The following is a 24,654-nucleotide window of genomic DNA, read 5'->3' on the forward strand; positions in this document are numbered from 1 at the left end:
TTCGTTTAAAGCGTGGATATTTGTAGTTACTGCCCTTGTTCGAAACATCTTTACTGCATGAGGTGCGTTTTCGATAAGCCTTTTGAAGTTTTGTAGGTAAGTTAACTCAAAAAACATGGTGTGGTCAGGCCAGCTGTGTTGTTGAGAGAGATGTGCAGCGGTAGGAAAACCCGGTATGTGATGAGAGGTTAAACACAGTGAAGTACGATCGCCCCGTCGCAGTCTTTAATCTTCCGTGATCCCGGAGAGCAAAACGTTCTGACACTCCTGTCATTGAAGTGGTAAAGGAGCGATCCAGAACGTTTCTTTTTCCGTTTCCACTTCTCTCCAGGCATCCGAGTGTGAGAAACGTCTTTCTGTGTGCTTTAAAAGCATAATTATTTTGTCCTCGAATAAATATAATTGCGCTTAGCGTTCCATTTAATTTCCATCCAGACATTCCTCGCTGGCAGCAGTGGATCATCTTCAGATGAGGTCCACTCGAGCAGACCCGTGTTTGACTTAACGCTCTCATGTAGACATTGTTTTGGATTTATGAGGGAGGAGGAACACACTTCAGTGCCAGTTGTGGTGTGTTTTTGTACTTTTGATTAATGAGAGGAACAGATTGTGAATTATATTGTGTCTGTTTTTAGAGACTAAAAAAGTTGTGCAGTTTTTGCCTCTTCAGGGCCTGGATAGCAAGGTGCTTTACATTTATGTTATTGCCATTATGCGTTGTTGTAAAATGGGCCATGTGGTGTAATTAAAAGCATGATTTGCTTTTGATCTTTTAAAATAAAAGTTTAGTGTACTTGCGCTTCAAAACATGCTGGGTTGTTTCGACTCATGGTTGGGTAACATATGTGACCCTCGACCACAAAACTAGTCATAAGGATGAATTTAACAATATAATATGGTTTGTTAAGCAAGGACAACTATTTGAAAATCTGAGTGTGCAAAAAAATTAAAAATTAAGAAAATTGCCTTTTACGTTCTCCATATTAAAGGAAAACACCACTGTTTTTCAATATTTTACTATGTTCTTACTTCAACTTGAATGAATTAATACATACCCATTTTTTTTAAATGCGTGCACTTTTTAATCTTTGTACAGCGCGTCGTGAATGTGTTAGCATTTAGCCTAGCCCCATTCATTCCTTAGGATCCAAACAAAAGTTTATTTTGTGCCAACATACTTACTCATGTAACTACTCATGTAACAGTCTTTAAATAAGGAAAACATAAAAGTGTTTGGTGGCTTCTAAATTCATCCCTGTTTGGATCCTAAGGAATGAATGGGGCTAGGCTAAATGCTAAAGCATTAACGACGTGCTGTACAAAGTTTAAAGGTCACGCATTGAAAAAAGAGGTATGAAGAGTTTGGTTCCAAAACGCAATAAATCCATTTTTAACAATTTCGGTAAAAACGTGTTTTCTATACCAAGAAAGTGACAAGATGAAAACCACTATTTTCTGTTACAAACTTTGACATTGCATCTTTAAATTATAAAAAATGAAAAATTCAAATCCATAACTTGATTTTCAAAGATTTATTATAAAAACGAATAATTTTTTCTCAAAATGCTATAAATCTATTCAATCAATGTATAAATGTGCATTTATCTTGATATATTCATTTAGTTGATTAGTGGTATACACTGATAAAAAAATAAACATTAATGGCATTACTCAAAACACTTACTTTGCTATATTAATGACACTGTCGTTGCTGCAGTTATACTTGACGCCGTCGCTTAACATTTTTTAAAGCGATCCACTGTAAAATGTTTTGGTCCTGCTCGATTTTCGTTGACTGAGTAAAATAATGGAAAGTTTTTCGTAAGATCCCCTGGGGTCAATGTGTTATCATGACAGAAACTTCACAGATGCTGTCGGGAGAACAAGCACCCGTCTCCCGAGTGCCTCTGGCGTAAGTTATTGGATGTTGATGACTTACAATCTTTCCCGTCACAGAAAACAACCACAGGTTTATCAATGCCATTAAAGTAATATTTTGCTTTTGTTTGTTTGTTGATCACGAAGTACAAAGTAGATGAGAAAAACTAGGATTCCGTGTACTCAACGCACCACCATTTTTTGTTTACACTGTGTGGATTGAGCAGATTTATTGCGTTCTGTAGAAAAGCAGGAGTGGCATATATCGCGTTTTGGGAAAAAAGGGAGAAAAGATGACAGAATAACACTGCGGATATTGGATTTTGCGTAAAATTAAAAATGTACTTTTAAATACTGACCTGATATAATACTGATTTTGGCAGTAACTCATTTTTTTCAAAAATGGTGTTTATCACGTTTTGGAACCAAACTCTTCGTATGTATTAATTTGTCTAATTTGAGGTAAGAACATAGTAAAATATTGAATAACGGTGGTGTTTTCCTTTAAGTTGTTTTAACGGTCACATATGGACATTTCTAGGTTAATTTAAACCAGCAAATGGGATTGTTCATAAATTACCCAACCATAGATTGATTCAATCATTGAATTTAAACAACTCAGCATTTTTAAAGTGTTGTAAACAAATGTGAACGCCATGTTCTCCTTTACTTTGTCATTTGAGGCTGCCATTAAAAGGGTTAAAAATTAAACTGGTCATTATTTACTCACCCACATGTCATTCCAGACCCGTATGATTTTTGTTCTGTAATGGAACGTGTGGAGAAAACTGTTAATGCTTGCTCTTTGCTATTTACAATGATGGTGACTCCAGCATGAGGGTGCATAAATGATGATGGATTTCTAATTTTTAGGGGTGCGCTGTCCCTTTAACGCTCACTTTCAGTAGTTTTGTTTGTTAACAAATCAGCTCAGGATCAGTTCATACGGAGATCAATTTCACTGCGTGCGCTTGTGTTTTGACTGACTGTATACATTTTTGTAATTTTACTGTCCATCAAACTTTTTGCATATCAAGTATTTCTGTGAAGAAGCTTTAAAATTGGGATTGACATCATTACAGAGAGACCATGTGTGTGTGTGCGGGTGCATCTGTGTGTGTGTGCGGGTGCATCTGTGTGTGTGTGTGTGTGGCCCGAGTCAGTCCCAGTGTGTATCTCTTTGAAAACAAAACTTTTCTTTGTATCCAGAGAGAGAAACAAGGCCTGACAAGTAGTGACTTGTGTTGAGATGGATTCTTGGAGTATTTTGGAGTAGATGTCTGCCTTTTAATCCTTATCACCAGTCTGCAATCTAACCTTTCTCTTTTTCTGTTTAACATTCACTGTCATTAAAACTGCACATGCGCACAACACACCCAAATCATCAGTTTATTTATTGGATAAAAGCCGGCTGTTTGAGTTATACCTGTATATGTGTTTTCCAGCAAACATTTACACTTTAAATATTTTTTATATATTTTCTAAAGAAAACGAGAGGTCCTCTATGATTTATGGTACTATTTAAAACTCAAATCCCAATCAGTATAAGCCAACGTTTTTTCCATAAGAGTAAGAAGTAAGAAAAATGTAAGGTGTCATTCTTGTGCTTTCTCAGTTTAGTACTTGATTCTTCTTTTTTTAGGTTATTTTTTATTCAATGTACGAATTCAACTCTTTCCCCGCCAGCATTTTTTTAAAAATGTTGCCAGCCAGCGTCAGCATTTTTAATGAATTTCACAAAAGTTTAATGCCTTCCAGATAATGTTCTTCTTAAAATATATAAACATACAATATATCAAATCCTACCTTCATTATTTCTCTTTATATCACCTCTTAAATATAGGTAGGTTTCTTCAAAAACACAATATTATATTTTATATTATTGCGGAAAGCCGGGAATAGTCGTCATCGGCAGGGAAGCGTTTTCTCTTTCTAATTTTTAGAAGGATCTTGTGACAGAAATGCAAAATAATATACAAAACTAAATTATCAGGGGTGTATAAAGACCTTTCATAATGAACCGTTATGTGTTTATTACCTTACAATGAGACGTTTTTATCTACATACACAGAGGGTCCCCTTACATGGAAGTCGCCATTTTGTGCCGCAATATTTCTACAGAAGCCCTTAGGGCACAAAGTTTTTTTACTCAGTTGTCTCCGACAATGACATGTTTGTCCGGTGGTGGCTACCGTAGCTTCTCTCTGTGTTTCAAAAGCGAGGGGTGAGCAGTGGACTGAACCGTTGGTTGCAATTCGCAACCTCACCACTAGATGCCGCTAAAATTTACACACTGCACCTTTAACTCATCAATGGTGGGGAAAGAGGAATTGTGCAGTAAACGCTTGTGCATTGTTCTTTTTTTTTTCAAATTTATTGCATAAATTTGTTAATCAACCTCAATACTGATCAAAACTACTAAATGTTTACAAAAATTTCATGATTTTAACTCTTTAATTGCCAAGTTCATTAATGAAGTCACTGATTTAGGAAAAAAACACAAAATGGCAGATTTTCAATATAAAAAGTGATTGTGAACTGGATTTTTTTTTTGCCTTTATCAGTCTTGGGAATGTCAAAGATTGGTTAAAAAAAACACATCTTTGATGCATTGTTAGTTTTTGTGCAGCATCAGATTTCTGTTTCTGCCCCATTGATTTCCATAATAATGACATTTGAAACCATATATTCATGCATTCTTGATTGTTGGTGGTTTTTCCTTTTGCAAAGAGGTAAAATTTGTAATTTTTCCTGTTAGTCACCATGTGGCAACATTAACCCTTTAGTAGGCCTGTGCAAAAAATAAAAGCTTAATTTCTGCTTTGTACAATGAGTTATTCTGTAATTTTCTCATCCTTATGTCAACCATTGACTTCCATAGTAGGAAAAACAAATACGATGGAATTCAATGGGTACCGTCAACTGTGTTTCGCTGATTTCCCACTTTACACAAATGTCTTTTGCCACTCAGTAACCGCAGTCACTTTTAACGAAGGTGACGTCACGTGCATACCCTCTATATCTTCTTCATCATTTATCATAGTACTTCTATAATATCTGTTTTCCTACTATGGATGTCAATGGTTACGACAGCTGTGTGCTTACCATCATTTATTAAACTATCTTTTCATCAGAAAAAAGACATTCATACAGGTTTATAACAACATGAGGATGAGAAAATGATGACAGAATTTTCAAGTTTGGGTAAACTATCCCTTTAACCCTAAATATATCCCTAAGTCACGGTGATGCTGACATTCACCAACAGGACCAGACAGCTCCTCTGGGTGGCCTGAAGCAGATTGCATCTATTATTTAGAGAATTACACGCGCCAACAAAGCGACACGGACAGTTAGACATTTTCTAAATTCCAACACCCTCATGTTTTCTTTCTGTTTCTGACCTCCCCCTTATTTCACCCTGAGACCTTTCATTTTTACAATTAGCCAAATTCCCAAAATGCATCTGTGCATTCCCTTACGATGAGGTGTAGTGTCATACAGCGCTCATACATCGCTCACTGCTCACAATGTGGTATGTGTGTGTGCTGTTTTATTCATAGTTCATAAAACACGTTTCCAGACGAATTACCGGCAGATGGAAGTTAATGATTTGCAAGTGCGTCCGTGTTACCAGATTTATTAGTAACTGATGTTTCTACCCCTCAATGTTTTCTTCCAACAAAATGCTTTGCAACAAAGTCATTATTTTGTCTCTTTCTCTATTAGTGCCTGGCAATCTGGGATGTTTTAAGGACAACGGCGATCCGACTCCTTTATCTGGAGGTTACCAGACCTCCACCGCACTCACCATTCAAAGCTGCATCAGTTTCTGTCGCAACCAAAGATTCAAGGTATGAACCTTTAGGCCGATTCGGTCATTCTTGTTATTCTTTACCCTGGAACTGTGATTTTGTCCTTACTTGTCCTTCGTATTTTTCAAAACAATTTAACAACATAATCTATACTTGTTTTAGATGTGATCACCTGCATTTGTTTGTGGGTAAAGGAATCAATATGTATTGCATTTCGCTTGCTTTTCTGATTACTCAAAGTCCTGGCTTTAGTAAATGATGACATTCCTAATCATTCCTGAATCCTTGTGTGTTTTCCCTTTAGCTTGCCGGTATGGAATCAGGCTATGCTTGTTTCTGTGGTAACGACCTTGATTATCATCGTCACGGTGAAGCTCCGAGCACAGAGTGTAACCATGTGTGTTTCGGAGACCACACCCAGCCCTGTGGAGGAGATGGTCGTGTCATAGTCTTTGACAGTAAGTTTTAAAAGATATTGGATATAACAAGATTGGACACTGCTATTAAGAAGTCCCGCCTTCTAGTTTAAAGAACCAATCATAAATCGATTAGGGAGGGGCTTTGAACAAAGAGGCTGTTTACACTTGGCATAATGCCAGGTGTAAACAGTGTTCAAAACGCTTTGAACGCGTCCACTTTCGACCACTTTCGACCACTTTCAACCACATGCAGAGGCAGTCGAACCCCTTTCGATCGAATTGCTTTTGTTTTGTAAACGCACATGTGGTTGAATGTGTTCGAACAGCCACACGCGACCGCCTTCTCTCCGCCCATTTATCTTATCTGAGATACTGAACGCAATGTTTTATGTCTTTTCTGACATCTGGCGAGAACACACGTGAAAAGCGCTATTTTTAGCCTTTCATTGATAAAACTAAAGCGGCTGATCTGCGCAGTTTCATTTTGCAAGTGTGTGAAAGTTGTGCACTCCTATTTCATCAATTGCGCTGAAAATTCAGAGAAAGCTCTAACATATACACGTAGAAACGTGCTAAACAAGCAGTGGACTCTGACATTATATTAGTTCACGTCCATATAAACTCATAATTACTCCCGCTCGTGTTTGAATGACAGCAGAGAGACTCGCCCACCGTCTCGACAGAGCACCCCCTCAGTATAGAGGACAGAAGCAGTCGAAAGTGGACAAAAGAGACAGATTTAAATACCAGGTGATGTGTCTCTCTCGTCCACTTGTGATCCGATCAACGAAAACACATCTTAATACCAAGTGTAAACAGCCCCAAAGTTGCATGAGGCGGGGCCAACCTGTGCACATGCGCAGTAGCCAAAGCGACCTTAAAAATATGTTTTTGGCGCAATTTAAGCTTAAGGAATAAAAGTTATGGTATAGTTTTTGTTAGGTTTAATTGTTGGTCAGAAATATGTTGTTTAATTGTGACTTTAGCGAGAGAGTTTAGAAATATCTGTCCTTCGCAATTCAAGTAGATAGGACTTTAGTCTTGCATGACTAAAGTAGTTGCATGGATGGATTGCAAACATCCACCCCTAGTAGTCATTTTACAAATCAGATATTTTATATATCTTGGAGACCAACTCCAACCGTAATTAAACTCCCCTCAACCAGTAAATTAAGATTTGCACTAGCTGTTTAATTAAGGTTACACCGGTTGAAATGATTCATGGGTGAATTAGTCTTAAAACAAATGATTTTTAATAACCCTTATAAGCAATAAAAACTTGAATCTTGCTGTGTAGATTTTGTTATTCAACAGATAGCTGAACCCATCACTCTTTACTTACAGCAAAAGTAGGAGCATGTGGAGGAAATTACTCTGCGTCCTCTGGAGTGATCTACTCCCCCGACTTCCCAGACAAATACCGAGCTGGCAGGGTCTGCTACTGGACCATTCAGGTACATTTAATGCTTTTAATATCTTAATGGAGAAAGATCCGCCAGAGCCAAACCACAGCAAGAGCGGAAATATATTTATGTGGCATAATGGCTGCCAAAGCACTCATATCTCGGTTATTTTGATTTTCAGGTTCCTGGCGCGTCCGTCATTCTGTTCAATTTTACCTTTTTTAAAATTGTGGATCAGACGGATATGGTGGAACTACTGGATGGTTATTCCAATCAGGTGGTGGCGCGATTCGACAGGCGCAATCCACCACGGGACGTCGTGAACGTCACTGGAGACTTCGTCATTGTGTACTTTTACTCGGACAGGACGAATGAAGCGCAAGGCTTTTCTGTTCTTTATCATGGTGAGGATACTTGGTGCTTATGCACATTTTTACATTTGTGCATTATAGTGCATTCAGTCTGTACATGCATGACCTTTGTGTTGCTAATGCACTGCTCTACCAGCTGAGCCACAGGCAAACAATATTGTGACCATGTCTGCGAAATACAGGTTAGTCTCATAACCGAAATTATGAAATTAGGAGCATCAAAGCTTGATTGAGCTCACATTGATTTCAATCTTTGACATGATATCAAAATTCAAGATATCAAGGTTATATTTTCACAGAACGTTCTGTATGTGTGATGATTTTATGTAGAAAGCAGTAAATCACAAAAAAAAGACTTTAAATGGGTTTCACAGGCATGGCCAAATATAATAAAAATATAATACAAGCAAAAACTGTGGCTAGTATAAAATAAATCTTTTTGAATTTTATACACCACTATTTAGACAGTTTCAGCAGTAACAACATAAACAAACGGCTTTCGTGGAACATGCGTAACTTCCGGTAAACTCTGCTAAGAATCAATAACAACAAAGTCCTTTTAGAGTAGTTTATTTCTGATAACAAGCTAAGTAAACAACAATTAGATCACCTAAGTTCATATTTCATAGCTAGAGCGTATCAGAAACGACACTGAACTAATGTTACTGTGTAAAATGTGTACTATAATGTATACAATGTTAGCTACAAACCAGCTGCCAAACCTCCCTTCACATAGTGGTGATTCATTATGCCGTCTTCCCCTGTCTTTAGGAAACCAAAACAATTGTTATTTTCGACGAGGTATTTGTTCACAGAGTTCATTTTAGCCACTAGTCAGACCATTAAACAAACAGAATCCGGAAGTAGAGTTCCGACCAGACGTGTAACTGCGACAACACACGTAAGCCCAATGAAACGGTCTATATGACACATTTTTAATTTCATGACATTACTATGTATGTAGTTGTACTTAAAGGGATACTCCAGCAAAATATCAAAATTATCACATGATCTACTCACCCTCAAGCAATCCGATATATATGTCTCTCTCATCCTTCAGACGAGCACACTTGAAGTTATTTTAGTAAATGTCATTGCTCTTTCAAGCTTTATAATAGTGGAAAACAGGGATCAGGGAACAACTTCTGACTTTAAACCTAAAAAGTGCATCCATCCTTCACAGAAGTAATCCACACAGCTCCAAGGGGTTATTCATGGGGTCCAAGGGGTAAATTCAAAAATGGACACCCCACTTTTTTTTAAAATATGCTAATTTTTCCAGCTCCCCTAGAGCTAAACATTTGATTCCCACCGTCCTGTAATCCATTCAGCCGATCTCCGGGTCTGGCGGTACCACTTTTAGCATAGCTTAGCATAATCCATTGAATCTGATTAGACCATTAGCATTTCGCAAAAAAATAACCAAAGAATTTCGATAATTTTCCTATTTAAAACTTGACTCTTCTGTGGTTGCATCGTGTGCTGGGACCGACGGAGGATCGAAGTTTGCGATTTTCTGGGCAGATGTGTCTAGGAGCTATGCTCTCATTCTGTCATAATATTCAAGGACTTTGCTGATGTAACATGGCTGCAGGAGGTGCAATGATATTACGCAGTTCCCGAAAATAGTCCCCTGCTATTGAAAGATACTAAGAGGGCTTTTTTCGGCTGCTGCGTAATATCATTGCGCCTCCTAAAGCCATGTTACAGGAGCAAAGTCCTTGATTATTACCCCAGAATGAGAGTATAGTTCCTAGCCATTTCTGCTTAGAAAATCACAACTTTTAATTTTCCGTCAGTCTTAGTACACAATGTAAGTACAGAAGAGTCAAGTTGGTAAAATATCAAAACTCTTTGGTTACTTTTTTAGCGCAATGCTAATGGTCTAATCAGATTCAATGGATTATGCTAAACTATGCTAAAAGTGGTAGCGCCAGACCCGAAGATCGGCTGAATGGATTACAAAACAGTAAAAATCAAATGTTCAACTCTAGGGGAGCTGAAAAATGAACATATTTGTCCCTTTCATAAAACCCATTATTACTGTAGGTGTTACCCCTTTATTTATTATGTACAGGCATGGCTAAAATAAAAATGGATTGAACCCAACTATGCAAAACACTCGGTGTGTACTGCCCTGATGTTGGTTTAGGGCATTGAAACTGGAAGCTCTTTACAATGAGGTGCAACATGTAGTGAGGGTTATTTACATCTGCAGGTGATATCTGATGCTTTCTGACTTTATTCCATCTTTGCACCTGCAGCCCAGTGGCTTATGGGTAATTGATGGAGAATTCACCAGGCGGGAGAAAAAAGAAGGCTTGATTAGTATGTGCACTGTATACACTTTCAACCAATTAGTGTTGCTTGGAAACATGAAGTTTTGTTCTGCTTAAAGAGACATTTGATAATTCGCGGCTCTGGTCCCCATCAGGAGGCAATAACTTTCTCCGTCTTCTTAATCTGAATGCATTACAGTAACAAAAATGAGACTGATCAAAATCGATGCATCAAAATGCGGTGTCATTTCAAACACGCTCACTCAGTGTATTAATATTTATGAGATTTCCGCTGTCTGAAGCGAATATGAGTAAACACTGAACTGCTTAATAGCTTTCTCTTTGTTTTATTGCACTCGGGACGCTCTGAACATTTTTGTCAGATCTTTTTACGATTGTAAGACACACTGTCACTTTCTGTTATTTGGTTTTGGGATGCAGAGTTCAGTAACCGCAATCTGGGGAGGAATAATACAGAATGGGAAGCATGAAATGGAACAAAAAATGTTTTGCTGAAAGAAAAGGTCAGCGAAACAAATTGGCTTTCACCATCCACTGAGCTTTTCCTCCTGCGGGGGGTTTGATTTAAACTCCATATATACTGCTGTTATATCAGCCCTCAGTGTTGAATAACTGAGATGATGTTTTTTCGAACGAGGCAAAAAATCTCCCTGAGATGTTCAGAGGTGGGTAAGCACGGATGATAGCTGGAGCAAAGAGATGGTACAGATTTTAAATACGGATATAAGCTCACAATTGGGAAGAATCGGATGAATTGTATATTTCAAGAAGGAATTTATTTTTGTTATATATATATATATATATATATATATATATATATATATATATATATATATATATATATATATATATATATATATATATATATATACTGTCCTCATCCTCATTTCCTCAACAAAATAAGTTTTGTTGTTTTAGGTGCCCTGATCCTTAAAATAAATGTGAATATGGATACTGTCAGTCATTGTCAATCTATATAATGTTTTTGTTTGTGGGAACAGGTGTTTTGCCAGAAACACTGCTAACGAAAATACTATTATTGCTATTTTATGCACAAGACTTCACATCACAGAACTTTGCTTCTCTTCCCACAGCTTTGAGAAATCAAGGAGTCGGTCCAAATAAAGAGGATGAGGACGGTGACGAAGGACACAGCACAGTGAGGCCAAATACAGGAAGCACCACAGCAAAATCCAATACCAGTCAGAGCGGAAAATCCTCCCTCCTCTACTATGTAATCACATCAAGTCCAGCAAACATGCCAGGTCAGTGGCATGGATCGGGTCGGACCACGGGCCACAGCACCAGTATGTGTCCAGTTCTTTTCATTACTCTTCACAAACATTCAGCTTACTCTTCGTCCTCCCTTACCTTACCTCATCCTGTCATTACCAAAATTCGCTTGGAAATAATGGTGATGTAACACTTTAGTTGTAATAACATTTACACTCTGCTGGAATACTATGCTTAATACAAGAGCTGGGTAATATCGCAAACAAAATTTTAGCTTTTAGGCGATTAAATGTTTCTCAAATGGTGCTTTTCAATTGCATAGTACCCCTTGGATCAGGTTGGGTTAGTTGACTTGACTTTGGCTTGGTTAGCTTTTCCATCGAGTTTAGTAACCCCGGATTTCCACCGACTGCGGAATGGCTGTGGATCCGCTGCGGTTTCCATTCAAGTCAATGTGTGTATTTCCACTGACTGCGTTCCGAATCCGTCACAGCTCCGGCCATCCACAGCCCTCCGGAACAAATACGCAGAGCTTCTATTTTTGACAGGTGCCGGACAGCTCCGCAGGGCGGAGCCATGACAACATTGCGTGATCATACCTGAATTCGCGAGATCTCGTGTTGTGATCATAATTTAACGTCAAAATGGGCGCGATCATCACGTGAATTTGTGAGACCTCATGGGCCCTCGTCACTTCAGCACGCAGCCGCTTTGCAAAAAATACAGAACTGGTGGGTATTGGCGGACAGCAGAGCCGTAACGCAGCGGAGCCGATCTGCAGCCGCTCCGCAGTTGGTGGAAATCCGGGGTAACACTTCATAGTGGGAGGGATTATAGGCGTGTCGTTACATTTGCACTGCCTACTGCTGTGACATCATACAAGTGAGAGCATTGTTGGAATACTACACGTTCACATACATTCATTTATTTCTCAGTCCGCCACAAAATTAAAATTGACCTCCACAAATAAATGTTTGCACATCGTGTTTATCACTACCTCACATGATACATTTGTACAAACAGCCCAGTCTCATGAAATTACGCACCTATAGTCACTTAATTTTTTATTCTTTTTCGTGATACTGTCACTAGGGCTGTCACAATGATTAAATAATTGTCTCATCGTGATTGTTTGACCTCATCGGAATGATTTCAGATCACCGCAATGATTTCACATCTCTTTAAAAAACACAAGGGGGAGCTGCAGCGGTGCTCCTTAACTGACAGTGTAACGCGAATTTTCAGTTTTTGAAAGATATATTCATCAAATATTTACTTTAAAATGTTTGTTATGTGTATTAATATTTACTGCCAGAAGATTTAATTTAAATAATCACAATAATGTGTGAAAATGATTTCATGAACAAAAAAAATGTATGAGAATTAAATGTCAAAACAACAAAACAGGCAATTTATAGTCATAACCGTCATGATTTTTTAGGCAATTAACCGTTAGTCAAATTTCATAATCGTGATAGCCCTAACTGTCATGAATTACGCGTTTTTTCGTAATCGTATCACGAATTTGTGTTTATGTGTCATTGTTACGTATTGGTTACTCATCTGTTTTGTCCTATTTTCCAACCATTGTCGCTTCGGTTTTGGGTTAGATTTACATAAAATGACATCCTTACCCAAACCCAACTCTAACCCTAATGCCATGCGACAATGGTTTAAAAATCAGAAAATATAATAAAAATAATATAAACCAATCCTTAAAGTGACATCCTAACGCAAACACCAAATCTAACCCTAAACCGAAGCGACAATGGTTTGAGGATGTGAAAGGGCAGTTGAGTGACCAGTGCATGACAATGACACATAGACAGAAGGTCGTGATGCGATCATGAAAAAATGCGGAAATTCGTGACAGTATCATGAAAAAGAATCAAAAAATTACGTGAGGTACATAATTTCGTGAGACTGGGTAGCTTCTTATTTTGATACTCTTACTTTGCATTTACTTTTTTTTATCAAAATGTTCCATGACACCTCATAACTCGTAATTTCGCGAGAATCACCCATAAATATATAAACTGGGGACCCTCTGGCACCCTCCTCACCCCCCAGGGGGCCATGCCCCCCAGTTTGAGAACCACTGCTTATTCGCTTTTATCATAACTTAGGGTGACCATACGTGCCAGTTTTCCCAGACACATCCTGGCCAGGATTGGTCGACCGCATACGTCATCAAGGTTTAATATTTGAGGTTCTATTTCAGAAAAGCAACCGTTACATTTCAAGGAAAGAATAAAACGTTGATTGTATGTCTTAAGAGAAGAGAAATAAATCTTATTTTTTAATGATTTTAACTAAAATGTGAGTACCTCAATGACTTATGCGGTCGACCAATGCAGCTTATGAAGGACACACCCGAAATCCTGTCCAGGACGTGTCATGGCATGTATGGTCACCCTACATAACTAGACACTTTTTAACATGACTATTTCTGTACATTTGTAATTTTATAAGTCTGTATTACTTGCACTGTTAGTAATAAATTTTATGTTTTACAGTGTGGACCATCTACGCATTAGCTGCCCTGCTAACGCTAACAGTCGTAGCCATGGTAGCTAAGCTGCTACTGCATCTTACTGTAAAGTAAGTACACATGAAAACTACATTTGGTTTTAAACGCTTGTTATTTTGGTTGGATATTAGGATGTAAAGTAACACAGCGAATGCAAAGCAGATGATTGAATATATTTAGTAGTTTATCTTAGTTTTTATTACATTAGATGTCACCATTATCAGCAGTTTAATTTATCGTCTCCATTATACTGTCAGTGGACATTCCCTGAACATTTTGCATACAATTTGTTTTTTACACGCTGAACTGAACCATGCATAAAAGTTGATGTATCTTGAATTAACCCCACCCCTACATTTTTCCTTATCCTCTTTTGTTTTTCAGATCACCGTCCATTCCCTCAATCAGCGGTTCGGATTCGTGCGCCCAAAGCACCACGTCTGAACCTTGGATCATCTTTTACAGACCTTCGACCATCTCTCTGTTTAAAAAGAAACTCAAGAATCATCACGGAGACCTCAGTCCTCTTGTGGGAAACTAACTTTAATGCCTCCGACCTCTACGGCTGCTACTTACTAGCCCCACGTAATGAATGCACACACTGTACGCAAATTGGGCTATGAAACGGGAACTTACCGCTCCCAAATTAACTTAAAATAACCACCGCAAGTCGATTGTTGGTAAGGAACTTATGGACCGAGCTTGATGCCGATGCGTTGACTCCCGATTTGCATCTCAACCAATCACGAACTCCGTGACAGGTGCACAAATAAACAGATTGATTTGATTTGCAAAGGAACGAGATGTTTCTTTCGCCAAGGCAGAGCAACAAAACTTTTTTCAGGGTGGTTTTTCGGGCTGAGACACTAAAAGACAAAACCACTTACACAATGCCACTGTGCCCAACCAGACCCTCTGGAGGAGAGATACGATCCCTTTCCATCCCCCTATGATCGCCTCGTAGGTCACTTCTTGTTGGGGAGCTGCCTGTATAGTTAAAGGATTGATGTCACAAAATGTATCGGACATTCAGGATTGAAGTCACCAGGAAAAAAAATCTTGAGAGTGTTGGACTGCAGCTGAGCGCCAAAGCTTGCATTTGCTACAAGATGGACCTCTCCGACTGTCTTTTGTTATATTTGGTCTGTTGAACGCCTTTAAGTGCCTTCAGGACTGAGAAAAGCCTTTTTTTCTTCTATGTTGTCACAATGTCTGGATGATGTAAACAAGCGTTGATCCTCCAGAGCTTTGAATTGCAAATGAGAATAAGCACTGGGTATTTTCACAAGATTAATGTAGTCCTGTGGGTGTCATTGGGCCGTATTGTTTGTGTCGGGTTGAGCAAGGGACGCATCGTGACGAACTTTGTGTAATTCTGTGTGGGAACGATCAAACGCCATTTGGTCCCCCCACCAATTCTTTCAAAACTGTTTGCTCTTTCTCCCCGTTTACCCCAGCTTTAGCTTTCAGATGTTGAAGCACTTCTGCAGTCGGCCAAACCTTGCAGATCACGCTAAACTTCCAGGTGCGGGGAGTGAGGTCATTCCTACAAGGAAACATGGGAACTTTAATAATTTTGCAGGTGCTTTAGTCACAAGATTACAGAATTGTTTTGTACTCAATGAGCTCATGTTTCTGTATGTTTCAGAGATAGAGTCATTTTAATGTTCGCTGGAGTACATTCGCACTTGCAGACTAAACAATTTAAAGGGCCAGTGCACCCAAAATCAAAAATCGGTCATTATGTTGTTTCGAACATGCATACTTTTTTAATCTAGTACACAGCTTTTTTTCATGCAATGCCATTCCTGTCAATCACCAAAATGTCTTTTCCATTGAAAATTTACAGAAAATCTATTTGAAACAACAATAGGAAGAGTCATTTTATTGTGGGGTGAAATATTCCTTAAGTCACCGGCTACATTATGCACTTTAACTTATTACTGAAGTACTTATCTTGTGTAATGAACAACCAAAAGCATTTGTACTCTAAATATTTTATTTCAGCATACCCCTTCAATCTTTTGAAAATCAAAGCAAATTGCGAAATAGTGTTTAACGATCTGTAATAAGACCTCAGTTGAGCAAGCCACCCACCCAACGTGTCCAGTTCCTGTTCTTCCTCAGTCCAAATGTATTTGGCTGACCTGATGCTGTATTTGGGTTGCGTTCTCATATGCACTCTGTGTTAATCACAGCATAAATACTTCATAACCAAAGTTGTGCAGTGCCCAGGGCTGCCCATGCAAAATAAAGTGTCACCATTCACAGATAGAGCGAGAGAGAGGCTGTCAAATCACAGAGAGAGACAAATCCAAAGTGACATAATATGTCAAACAAGGTCGTTTATGTTTGGAAAGACCGGTGAATAATACAGAATCCATGCAGGCATCCTTAAATACAGCGAGGCCTGAATGCACTTTTAGCAGTGGAAAAAAAGTGTCAAATTTTTCTGTGGTTTATTAAAACGTCAGTGGGCTTTCCTTCGGAGAAACCACGATGGGAGTCCTAGGTTTTGGGGGAGAGAATACTTCCAGGGATAATGAAAAGATGTTTTCATGGAATTGTAAATAAAATAGTGAGAATTTTAATTTATACCATAAATTATTGTTACTTCGGATGTAAAATGGGATATATCTTTTGTATAAGTACCTTTGTAGTTTTTATTTAATGTGTCCTGAGTGCAAAAATAAATATGCATGTTTCTAATGCTGGTTGTGTCTGATTGTTTTTCATGAATTGTCACTATTGCCATTTTTAATTATGAAAACAGCAGAGAGAGAGAGAATTTACAATGCAAATCAGATCCTTCAGGGCACTCCAACATTTGCTTGCGAGATGACCGTAGTATCTGCAGCATTTCATTAAACAGACATGACAAAAGACGACGTATGCAAACAAACATGCATTAGAAATCTATACAGACCTCCAAAGAACCAACATCTGCTGTAGACTTGAAAAGAAGAAAGCAAAGGAAGGAAGAAATTCGGCTCTGATGTTTTCTGTGTTGCTGTACAGCTTATCAGATAAAATGACTACCAGAGAACGGGTTGACCAGACGCAGAATGGATGCACAAACAAAGCCTGTATTACAGACCCCATGTGTAAGCCATTAACCCTTCCGTGTGTGTGTGTGTGTGTGTGTGTGTGTGTGTGTGTGTGTGTGTGTGTGTGTGTGTGTGTGTGTGTGTGTGTGTGTGTGTGTGTGTGTGTGTGTGTGTGTGTGTGTGTGTACTGCCCACCTGCAGATGTTCATGAGACTTGAGGTATGCACATTCATAATCTGAATTAAGTAATATGAATAAATCAGTTTAATATTATTAATGTAATATAACTAAGAATGCTTATTGAGGGAGTGTGTTCTTATGCTAATGAATCTGGATGAATATCCATAAACCCAGGCAACCTTTATTCACTAAGTAACCACATATGATAAAAAGCAACCAGAAAAAAACAACAAGCAGTTTATAATTCATTTAAAATATGAGAGAAGTGATTTATAATATTATCAATATACAAAAAAGGTATACAAAAATTTTACAATATAAGAAGACTTGCAAGGTTGGATTATGAATCCTAGAGTGACCCCTGCTGGTGGAGGTCGCAAAATGCACAATTGTGTGTTAAAAAAGGCTAAGTTCCCTTACAAAAATTAACAGTAAAAAAAACATAGTTACTGTAGTAAAAAATGGTTGTGCTAATAGTAATCGATACACACACAAAAAAAAACATGGTTACACGTTTACCACACAAAAAAAAAACATGGTTCATTTTCGTAAGGGTTAGAAAATTAGTAGTAAAATAGTAGTAGACGTTAAATTCAGAGGAAAATTTATAGAAAGTATATACATATAATTATTTGCATTAGACATTAAAGTAACAATGATGTGAAAAGTACTTAAATTGTATACTTATATTTTTAATATATTTAATACCACACCAATTACTGTAGTAAAAGATGTTAGATGATCTACAAAGTGTGTAGTCCAGTTAAGACGTGCGAGAAACGACAACTCGTCGCGTCGCGCAGTTATGACGCAGGTGTTTCGCAACTAAACTTGCGCGCAACATGGCTGCCTCCATGAGGACACTTGCCCTTAGAGCTCTCTGTGAATCCAGTCGAAATATTAATCGTGTTTCAAGGAGTCGAATTAAACATTCGTGTTGTGGCGCTTGGTTGACAGTATGTCGCGGGTACAGTGATGGATCAGAAGGGAAAAGTACACACTTTGGTTTCGAAACAGTGCCAGAGGAGGAGAAAGCAGACAGAGGTAAGTTCAAATCACTGATCAGTCGTTCAAATTCATCAGTTTATATCGCCATGCTTACTATAAACAGTCCAAATTCTTACTTTTTATCATAAGTAGAGTATGCCACGAGGCTGGCTTCAGCTCTCAATTCGAGCTTTTTCAAGTAAGCTTGACAGACACTATCATAGATAGTATGCAGTCTACAGTTTTATGTGTGCATCGTATACTTTTAAAAAATTCCTTCTTATAAACTTTGAGCAATTGTGTATGTAAGTTAAATGCATAGTCTAAGTTCATACGTTTCTGTATATCTCAGTGGTAGAGCATTGCATTTGCAGTGGTCATGGGTTCAAACCCAGGAAACACGTATACTAATAAAAAATGATTCTCTTTTAATGGACTGTAAGTTGCTTTGGATAAAAGCGGCTGATAGATGCAAATCTCACACTTTTATACCTCCTTCATTTTTTCCCAGTGTATAAAGTGTTTGAAAGTGTGGCCAAGAAGTATGACGTGATGAATGATGCAATGAGTTTGGGAATACACCGCCTTTGGAAAGACTCGCTGTTGCATGCAATGAACCCTCAGCCTGGACTACGGTTACTAGACACGGCTGGTGGCACTGGTACGTCACAAATTTCTTCAAACACCCTTCATGAACAAGCATACATACTATATTTAGGTTGATATATAACCAAACATGCAAGGCTTACACTAAATTGCACTGGCATCTAACTTTCTACCTTACTTCCTGCTTCTGAATCACAACCATGCTCACATCTAAAAAACATTGCTCATATCCATCTTGTGCTTTAGGGGACATCTCTTTCCGCTTCCTGGAATACACGCGTTCAGTTTATGAACGCCAGCAGCGGCAAAAAGTAAGGTCCAGTCAGACGCCATCATGGAGGGACATCGCTGAACATTATGCAACAAACAAGTCAGGCCTTCCACAATCTCGGGCGGTGGTGTGTGATATCAACAAAGAAATGCTTAAAGTTGGTAAACAGAGGGCGGAGAAAGCAGGAATCGGCACAGGTACAGTCACCTATAACCCAAAGACACAGCTTTTATTCCGAAATGCGAAGGGTACGGTCTCAACATCACCTGTTTGCAGGTCTTTCGTGGGTCGTGGGTGACGCAGAAGAGCTCCCATTTGATGACAATCAGTTTGATTTATACACTATTGCATTTGGCATCAGAAATGTCACGCACATAGAGCAGGTAAAGACACGACATGACATTATCTGTGTAAGCGTTGCTTTAATATTTTGTACAAGTATTTGACCCTGGACCACAACTAGTCATAAGTAGCACTGATATTTGTAGCAATAGCCAAAAATAGATTGTATGGGTCAAAATTATATATTTTATTTAAAGCCAAAAATCCTTAGGATATTAAGTATTGTTCTTATGAAGATGTTTTCTAAATTTCCTACAATAAATATATCAAAAATGTATTTATCGTTAGTATTATGTGTTGCTAAGGACTTCATTTGAACAACTTTAAAGGCGATTTTCTCAGTATTAGATTTTTTTGCACCCTAATATTTCAGATAGTTTCATCTCGGTATCAAAGGAAACCTTATTTATTCAGATGGTGTATACATCTAAATTTCAATAATGACCCTTATGACCGGTTTTGTGGTCCAGGGTCACATTTGTTTAGGCGCATTGTAAACATTATGGTTGAATTTTTGTTACGGTCTGTAGGCCCTGCAAGAAGCGCAACGTGTCCTTAAACCAGGCGGACGATTCTTGTGTCTTGAATTCAGCAAAGTATCCAACCCTGTGCTTGCAAGGTTACTACATGCATTTAGACTTAAAGGATTAGTCCATTTTCTTAAAAAAAATCCAGATAATTTACTCACCACCATGTCATCCAAAATGTTGATGTCTTTCTTTGTTCAGTTGAGAAGAAATTATGGTTTTTGAAGAAAACATTCCAGGATTTTTTTCATTTTAATGGACCCCAAAACTCAACAGCCTCAATGCAGTTCAAAATTGCAGCCTCAAAGGACTCCAAACGATCCCAAACGAGGCACAAGGGTCTTATCTAACGCAACGATTGTCATTTTTGGCAAGAAAAATAAAAAAATATGCACTTTTGAACCTTGTTTAAACTTCCTCTGGTCCTGTGACGCGCCAGCGCAACCTCACGTAATACGTCATCACGTCAAGAGGTCACGGATGATGTATGCGAAACTACGCCCCAGTGTTTACAAGTGTGGAGAAAGAGGACCGTTCTGACGTTGTTGTATGTCAAATGATACTAATTAATGTCTTTGTGTCAGTTTATTGTTTAAAATGATCCGCAAATGTGCCTTTCATATATGTAACACGTGACCTTTCCATGTCATTACGCAATTACGTGAGGTTGCGCTGGCGCATCACACAGCCGGTGGAAGACGAGAAGTTGTGGTTTAAAAGTGCATATTTTTTATTCTTGCCCAAAATGACAATTGTCTCGCTTGATAAGACCCTTATGCCTCGTTTGGGATCGTTTAGAGTCCTTTGAAACTGCAATTTTAAACTGCATAATAACTAATAAGTGTTGGGGTCCATTAAAATGAGAAAAATCCTGGAATGTTTTCCTCAAAAAAAAATTCTTCTTGACTGAACAAAGAAAGACATCAACATTTTGGATGACATGGTGGTGAGTAAATTATCTGGATTTTTTAAAGAAAATTGACTAATCCTTGAATTTATTGAGATATTATATGAATGTTATGGCAGCCGTCTTAAAAATCCTTAAAATATATTTACCCAATAAATTTTCTTTTTCAGGCTTTATGATGCATATAGTTTTCAGATGATCCCTGTGTTGGGGGAAGTGATCGCAGGAGACTGGAAGTCATATCAGTATCTGGTGGAAAGCATCCGAAAATTTCCAGACCAGGTAACAAATCTATTGTTTGGTGTTGGACATCAGTGTTCTTGAATTTTAGAAAATGTAAAATATACCATTATAATATATGCTGTAATATAATATACATTTTTAGGTATATATGCAGCGTTTGTAAGAAAATTGACTTTGTGTCTTTCACAGGAGACATTTAAGGAAATGATCGAGGATGCTGGCTTCTTCTGTGTCCAGTACTTCAACTTGACCGGAGGAATTGTTGCTATTCATTCAGGCTTCAAGCTTTGAGTGTCTGCCTCATCTTGAAATTATCTTCAAATGAACTCTGACAAGAGACAAATGCTGTTTTACAAGTGTTTAAAATAGGTTATCTGACAAAACTGTGCGGGTCAGCGTGACACTTGGCTTATGTATTTATGTCCCGTTTCCTATATGGAGACACATTTCACTATGTGAAGTGAAAAATGAGTTAAAATGTTTGAATTTTGGGTTTGATTCAGCATACCTTTTTTAATGTCTTATTTAAAGTAACTGGACAGTGTGGTTTGGTTCTTGGCACTGGAGAAGCACACATTAACATTAATAAATTAAAATGATTTATGTTGGTCATCCCACTACATAATGCTCTTGAGGAATAGTGAATTCATGATGACCCATCAATTCCCAGTTGATCCCAAAGATGATTTAGAATCGAGGAGCTCGGATGCAAAAGCCGATAAACCCCACCTCCGTCAAAAATGAGATCATGATATTAAAGGGCACCTATTGTCCGATTCACAAATCTTTCAAACATGGTGCGTCACATTTCTGTCGCCCAGAGGGATTCAGGCCAATCACAACGTACAGATTAGCTGGCCAATCAGGGACACAGCACTTTTCAAATTGATGAGTTTTGTACAAAATCCGTGGGTTTCAGGCAGAGAGGGAAATCTGGAGCTACAAAAATGTACGGAATGTGGAAGGGCAAAGATTAATCGTGATTAATCCCATACAAAATAAAAGTGATATTTTGCATAATATATGTGTGTGTACTATGTGTAATTACAGTATTATGTATACTTACCACACACAAACATACATTCATTTCAGAAATGTAAAATTTAAATTTATATCATATAGAATATATAGAAATATAAATAAACATATATGTACACATGTAAATGTTTCTTAAATACACACATGAATGTGTGTGTACTTATATATACATAATAATTACAGACAGCGCACACTCATAAATTATGCAAAAAAAATCACTTTTTTTTGTATGCGATTAATCTTTGCCCAGCACTAAAAATAATTTAGCAATGAAATAGCTGCCTTTAAATCGAATGCTCTTGGCACGTATTATACGTTCATCTAATATTTTTACTTAAAATCTGTTTAATCCCAGCCTGGGATTTTGAATCTGAGCTCTTCAATCCCTTATGCTGTATGTTGAGCAAATTTTTCAAATGTTTCTGAAGGGAATATACTATATAGTCAGTATTACGCAACAGTATTTACTACAATTGATCGATTTATTACAGTTAAAGGAACAGTATGTAATAAGTTTCTAATCATAAAATGGCCTGATATGTCACTAAGAAATCATTTTAATTTCACATACTTATATCACTGACAACAGTGGTCTGGCCAGGATATTGTCATTTAAAAAGTGGAGTTGCAGCCCTCAACTGATGTTTATGTTGTGTATTGGCCACCAGTTGTGTGATTGCAGTACCAGTTTTAGCTACAAGTTTTGTGATTGCAATATCAGTTTTGGCCACAATATACTGTTTCTTACAGAAAGGTATACGTTTGCAAAATGAAGTCATTACTATAAGACTACAGTATTGTACAATTTACTACACAATTTTTCTTCATGTGGGCTAACCAAACTGATCAGAAGCACAATTTACATCCATAGTAGGGAAAAAAAATAATATGAAAGTCTTGGCACTTGAGAAGCGCACATTGACATTAAAAAATTAAAATGAGTGTTCTAATCAGTTTGGTTACCAACATTCCTCAAAATCTTCCTTTGTTTATCAGAAGACATTTATAAAGGTTTGTGACAACATGAGAGTGAATAAATGACAACATTTTAATTTTTGGGTGAACTATCCCTGTAAATATCAATGTAATTGTATGATAACGGCAGGTCCCACAAACAACATTTAAGTATTTATTTGCAGCAGAGATGTGTTGATTGTGTAAAAAATTAATATAACTTAAATCTTTTTTGAATAATAAAGCCAAAGTGTTACTTTGTCCCCCGCTCTACCGTACTTAAAGTGTATTTTAGTGCACTTTTTACCTGGGTTTAGCCCCTGTGATTGGGTTTAGCCCCTGTGATTCACTATGTTTGTATTGAAGCGTTTACCAGCTCCTCGGCTCGTTACACTGGCATCCAATTAGATTTAAAAATCACACACGTCTTGTTTATAAATCACTCACCGGCCTGGGACCCAAACACTGCAGATTTGCTTATGGAAGATTGCTCGGATCATTAAGATCAAGTCAGTTAGAAATACCAAGGGTTCACTAAAAACAAGGCAAGTCGGCGTTTAGCCGTTAACCACCCGTAACTGGAACCATTTACCAGAAGTCAGATGCGCAACGTTCAGTATGCAGACTATAAAACGCTTCTGCTTAGCTGTGCATTTATTAACCACACTGTATCGTTTTATTTTGGCTTTAATACATTTTACAAAAAATTATATTTCTATTTTTTATTCGAATAATTTTGTCATTGCAATTATCATTATTACCGTTAAATCACCCTTGTGTATGAGATGCTGCACTGCCAGAAAGTAAAATGGTCCCAAGCTGTCACTATGGCAGTTCCCCTTATATATATATATATATATACCTCTGCAATACTGATATTAAAGGGACACGCCACTTTTTTTTAATATGCTCATTTTCCAGCTCCACTAGAGTTAAAAATAGATTTTTTACTATTTTGTTATGCATTCAGTCGATCTCCTGGTCTGGCGCTACCACTTTTAGCATAGCTCAGCACAATCCACTGAATCTGACTAGACCATTATCATCGCACTCAAAAATAACCATAGAGTTTTGACATTTTTTTAATTTAAAAATTGACTCCTCTATAGCCACATCGAGTACCAAGACCAATGGAGAAAATCAAAAGTTGCCATTTTCTAGGCAGATATGGCTAGGAACTATACTCTCATTCTGGCATAGTAATCAAGGACTTTGCTGCCGTAACATGGCTGCAGCAGGCACAATATTACGCAGCGCCCGAAAATATTCCACTTGATTACTTTCAGTAGCAGGGGACTATTTTTGGGCAGTGTGTAATATCATTGCGCCTGCTGCAGCCATGTTACGGCAGCAAAGTTCTTGATTATTACGCAATGAGAGTATAGTTCCTAGCCATATCGGCCTAAAAAAAAATCGCAATTTTTAATTTTTCGTCTGTCTTAGTACACGATGTAACTACAGAAGAGTCAAGTTTTAAATAGGAAAAATCTTGAAACTCTTTGGTTATTTTTTAGCGTGATGCTAATGGTCTAATCAGATTCAATGGATTATGCTAAGCTATGCAAAAAGTACCAGTTTTAGCCACAAGTTTTGTGATTGCAAT

At 37.8% G+C, this 24,654-nt stretch overlaps 2 protein-coding genes across 4 annotated transcripts in view; both read left to right on the forward strand.

Moving 5' to 3' along the window:
• kremen1 (kringle containing transmembrane protein 1) overlaps positions 1-16,658 on the forward strand; it is an 86,292-nt gene extending 69,634 nt beyond the window's left edge. For 2 of the 3 annotated variants that reach the window (XM_055198562.2, XM_055198565.2), the window contains 7 exons: positions 5,608-5,732; positions 5,998-6,151; positions 7,457-7,566; positions 7,697-7,919; positions 11,281-11,493; positions 13,936-14,020; positions 14,334-16,658. In XM_055198562.2, coding sequence (XP_055054537.2) covers positions 5,608-5,732; positions 5,998-6,151; positions 7,457-7,566; positions 7,697-7,919; positions 11,281-11,493; positions 13,936-14,020; positions 14,334-14,490 — 1,067 coding nt within the window. In that variant the 3' untranslated portion in view covers positions 14,491-16,658. The remainder of the gene's footprint in view (positions 1-5,607; positions 5,733-5,997; positions 6,152-7,456; positions 7,567-7,696; positions 7,920-11,280; positions 11,494-13,935; positions 14,021-14,333) is intronic. The other variant, XM_055198564.2, reaches the window with a different exon arrangement.
• Positions 16,659-17,984: 1,326 nt separating this feature from the next.
• Positions 17,985-21,684, forward strand: coq5 (coenzyme Q5, methyltransferase). The gene is made up of 7 exons (XM_055198561.2): positions 17,985-18,220; positions 18,675-18,824; positions 19,016-19,237; positions 19,317-19,423; positions 19,913-20,001; positions 20,987-21,098; positions 21,249-21,684. The coding sequence occupies exons 1-7, from the start codon at positions 18,019-18,021 to the stop codon at positions 21,348-21,350; spliced, it is 984 nt and encodes a 327-aa protein (XP_055054536.2). The 5' UTR covers positions 17,985-18,018; the 3' UTR covers positions 21,351-21,684.
• Positions 21,685-24,654: the final 2,970 nt, after the last annotated feature.

This window comes from Misgurnus anguillicaudatus, chromosome 22 (assembly GCF_027580225.2).
Source record: "Misgurnus anguillicaudatus chromosome 22, ASM2758022v2, whole genome shotgun sequence".
Taxonomy (NCBI): Eukaryota; Metazoa; Chordata; class Actinopteri; order Cypriniformes; family Cobitidae; genus Misgurnus; species Misgurnus anguillicaudatus.

What these genes read in the sequence shown, in the direction of transcription:
- coq5 (XM_055198561.2), top strand. Translation starts at nt 18,019, where the DNA reads ATGGCTGCCTCCATGAGGACACTTGCCCTTAGAGCTCTCTGTGAATCC. An exon ending in GGAGGAGAAAGCAGACAGAG is followed by an intron (nt 18,221 to 18,674) that starts GTAAGTTCAAAT and finishes ATTTTTTCCCAG; the next exon opens with TGTATAAAGTGTTTGAAAGT. An exon ending in ATGTCACGCACATAGAGCAG is followed by an intron (nt 19,424 to 19,912) that starts GTAAAGACACGA and finishes TACGGTCTGTAG; the next exon opens with GCCCTGCAAGAAGCGCAACG.